The sequence below is a fragment of the Poromitra crassiceps genome (assembly GCF_964638095.1).
Source record: "Poromitra crassiceps genome assembly, chromosome: 21".
In the NCBI taxonomy this organism is placed as follows: Eukaryota; Metazoa; Chordata; class Actinopteri; order Beryciformes; family Melamphaidae; genus Poromitra; species Poromitra crassiceps.
Window position 1 is genome coordinate 17,504,435 of NC_139638.1, and position 4,334 is coordinate 17,508,768.

At 39.1% G+C, this 4,334-nt stretch overlaps 1 protein-coding gene across 1 annotated transcript in view; it reads right to left on the minus strand.

Moving 5' to 3' along the window:
* Positions 1 to 165, minus strand: part of LOC310795303 (AP-4 complex accessory subunit RUSC2) — a gene marked incomplete at both ends in the record, with an annotated part of 9,080 nt that extends 8,915 nt beyond the window's left edge. The window contains one exon of the mRNA XM_083657355.1: positions 1 to 165. This exon is cut by the window's left edge and continues 897 nt beyond it. Within this exon, the coding sequence (XP_083513481.1) occupies positions 1 to 165 (165 nt within the window).
* Between the last annotated feature and the right edge of the window lie 4,169 nt (positions 166 to 4,334).

Sequence of the window (4,334 nt, forward strand, 5' to 3'; positions counted from 1 at the left end):
CTCTGGGAGGGAGACGGCTCGAGTCAGTCCCACAGAGCACAGCCGAGCAGGCCTCTTGGCAGAGCTGCACAGGGCCTGGACAGGAAGCTGCCATGGAGGAAGTGGGACCACGGGGAAGTGGCACGCTAACAGGGTGTCCCCCGACACACTGGAGGCCATGATCATTCTCTAACACGCTAACAGGGTGTCCCCCGACACACTGGAGGCCATGATCATTCTCTAACAGCGGGTTGGATGATGGAAACTGTCTCCGTGTTCCCTGACAAAGAAACCCTGAAAGGCAAAAAGACCATCTTAAGTGCATTGCAGTATAAAAGAGAATGAAAAAAGGCGAGACACGCACAATCCAAAACCTGTCTAGGGCAGGTGCAGAGCTCGAGGCAGGAATAGTAGAAAAAATAAAGCTCGCACACTGCAAGGCTCCAGTTTAGGTGTTTTTATTTGACACCGGTGGTGGGTAACGTTTCGGGCACCCTGCCCTTCCTCAGACAGTGTGACATAGGACGACGCCATCTTCAAATACATGCATGGAACAGTCACATGACGCAGTCAAGTGGGTCAACTCGGTCATGTGACAGGAAAAGCTTGGATGAAGAAAGTTACATACAAATACAGTTATACATTGTGAGGATCAAAAGTGAAATTAGCACAGTTATGGTATATTGGCTATACTCCCAACTTATATGTGGACAGAACCAAGTCTGACCACAGAGAAAAAACATCTCCCACAAAATGGGCCTGGGCATCCACTAGAGCTCTAGTGGATGCCTCAACCTATGATGAAAGTGGTAAATGTAGTAACTTGGTGTTAAGTAGTGTGGGCCTGATTCTAAAGTGGTAAATGTGGTAACTTGGTGTTAAGTAGTGTGGGTCTGATTCTAAAGTGGTAAATGTGGTAACTTGGTGTTAAGTAGTGTGGGTCTGATTCAAAGTGGTAAATGTGGTAACTTGGTGTTAAGTAGTGTGGGCCTGATTCTAAAGTGGTAAATGTGGTAACTTGGTGTTAAGTAGTGTGGGTCTGATTCTAAAGTGGTAAATGTGGTAACTTGGTGTTAAGTAGTGTGGGTCTGATTCAAAGTGGTAAATGTGGTAACTTGGTGTTAAGTAGTGTGGGTCTGATTCAAAGTGGTAAATGTGGTAACTTGGGGTTAAGTAGTGTGGGTCTGATTCTAAAGTGGTAAATGTGGTAACTTGGTGTTAAGTAGTGTGGGTCTGATTCAAAGTGGTAAATGTGGTAACTTGGGGTTAAGTAGTGTGGGTCTGATTCTAAAGTGGTAAATGTGGTAAATTGGTGTTAAGTAGTGTGGGTCTGATTCAAAGTGGTAAATGTGGTAACTTGGTGTTAAGTAGTGTGGGTCTGATTCTAAAGTGGTAAATGTGGTAACTTGGTGTTAAGTAGTGTGGGTCTGATTCAAAGTGGTAAATGTGGTAACTTGGTGTTAAGTAGTGTGGGTCTGATTCAAAGTGGTAAATGTGGTAACTTGGGGTTAAGTAGTGTGGGTCTGATTCTAAAGTGGTAAATGTGGTAACTTGGTGTTAAGTAGTGTGGGTCTGATTCAAAGTGGTAAATGTGGTAACTTGGGGTTAAGTAGTGTGGGTCTGATTCTAAAGTGGTAAATGTGGTAAATTGGTGTTAAGTAGTGTGGGTCTGATTCAAAGTGGTAAATGTGGTAACTTGGTGTTAAGTAGTGTGGGTCTGATTCTAAAGTGGTAAATGTGGTAACTTGGTGTTAAGTAGTGTGGCTCTGATTCTAAAGTGGTAAATGTGGTAACTTGGTGTTAAGTAGTGTGGCTCTGATTCTAAAGTGGTAAATGTGGTAACTTGGTGTTAAGTAGTGTGGCTCTGATTCTAAAGTGGTAAATGTGGTAACTTTGTGTTAAGTAGTGTGGCTCTGATTCAAAGTGGTAAATGTGGTAACTTGGTGTTAAGTAGTGTGGGTCTGATTCAAAGTGGTAAATGTGGTAACTTGGTGTTAAGTAGTGTGTTAAGTGGTAACTTGGTGTTAAGTAGTGTGGGTCTGATTCTAAAGTGGTAAATGTGGTAACTTGGTGTTAAGTAGTGTGGGTCTGATTCTAAAGTGGTAAATGTGGTAACTTGGTGTTAAGTAGTGCGTGTCTGATTCTAAAGTGGTAAATGTGGTAACTTGGTGTTAAGTAGTGTGGGTCTGATTCTAAAGTGGTAAATGTGGTAACTTGGTGTTAAGTAGTGTGGGTCTGATTCTAAAGTGGTAAATGTGGTAACTTGGTGTTAAGTAGTGTGGGTCTGATTCTAAAGTGGTAAATGTGGTAACTTGGTGTTAAGTAGTGCAGGTCTGATTCTAAAGTGGTAAATGTGGTAACTTGGTGTTAAGTAGTGCGGGTCTGTTTTGACGTGTGAAGCAGTTTTAGCAACATGGTGATTGTGGGGTCAATTGTGAGCCCTGGAGTCAGTTGAGCAAAAAGACCATTTTTGTTTTAGTGTCATAATTCTAAAGTTTTAGCTACAGAACTAGAGCCCGACCGATACTGGATTTTTGATGCCGATGCCGATACCGATATTAGGGAGTAAAAAAGAATCCGATATCGATATATCGGCCGATATTCTTATATTAAATATACACATTATATTACACAATGTTTTTGCAATGATCCCTCAAATATCAAACACTTGACAAAGATATGACTTGACATGACTTAAGATATGTAATGTAGGCAGGATATTTTACAGCTTATCGATCAACTTTATTGGCCAAATTGACATCAATGCAATGAAATAGTAAACTTAACTGGGGATTTAAAAATGATAAATAACTAGAAATACAAAAACACAAATATAACAAATCTAAAATATAACTTGAATTAAGAAAAAAGATCAAATATACACAACATGTTGTCTATGACTTAAAAAATACAAAATAAAAAAAATATCTGCATATCGGCAAACATATCGGCTGATACCGATATAACGGTTATCGGCCAATATCGGCCGATAATATCGGTGGGCCGATATATCGGTCAGGCTCTACTGTACTGTCTGTGAACACTGACTGTTCACAGGCTTGTATAGCTACTGTACATACTGTCTGTGAACACTGACTGTTCACAGACTTGTATAGCTACTGTACATACTGTCTGTGAACACTGACTGTTCACAGGCTTGTATAGCTACTGTACATACTGTCTGTGAACACTTACTTTCGTTTCTTTTCTCGTTAAATTTTAATTTGATTTCATACTTGCTGATTTTGTTTCTACTTATGATGTTGTACTTATTCACAAGTAGAGGCCTCGTATAGGCCCTTGCGTGTCTCTTGCCTCTACTTTGCACATTTATTTATTTTTGTTTATCTTGGTAACTTCCAGTATTTCTGTATGTTTTAATATGTGCTAAAAAAAATACAAAATACAAAATAAATAAATAAATAAATAAATAAACACTGACTGTTCACAGGCTTGTATAGCTACTGTACATACTTTATTTCCCTTGTGTTGCCCTCAAATGTCATCTTCACTCATTGTTGTCTCAGTTACTGTTGTAATGGTTGTTTTGTTTCTCTGCATATGAGTTTAGTTTTAGTTAGTTTTAGTCCTATGTGTTTTTATATATCTATGTGCATTCAAGCTTCCAAAAGCCTAACCAGGGACAAGGACTGCAAATTAGCTACAGTATGGCTAGAAGTCCTATATACACTGCATCGGTTGCACATTTTAAATGTAGCAATGCTTATGACCAGTGGTTCCCAACCTTAGGGTCGCGACCCTAAGTGGTGTCGCCTGGAATTCAAATAAGGTCACCTGAAATGTCTAAAAGAAGAAGATTAGGGTCACTTGCATTTTTTAGATTTTTTTTAGTTCTGAGTTTAAAGTGAAAGTGATCATCTCTAAGACTTCAGTTTTGTTCTCTTGCGTGACACCTACAGTATGGCCATGAGTGGTAATTGCAGGTGAAACAGTGTCAATGGGCTCACTATCAGACAGATAGTGACTTTAATTATTTAAAATGTTTTAGATGAACATTTTTGAGATTATAACTTTAAATCAAGATTCTTAGGATAAAGTCAGAATTCTGAAAATAAAGTCAGAATTCTGAGAGACATAATTCTCAGATGAAAGTCAGAATTGTGAGGGGAAAAAGAAGCATACTGTTACATGTGAGATGTCACTGATGATATTATTGATGTACTGCAATTTGAATGTCTAGGGTTTTGTGGCGTCAAAATCGGGTCACAAGCCAAAAAAGGTTGGGAAACCCTGGCTTATGTATTGTCCCTGTCAAATAAACAAATACATAATAAATAAATAATAAATAATGTTTGGGGGGAGATCTTTGTTCTTCTTCATCGATTGGAAGGGTC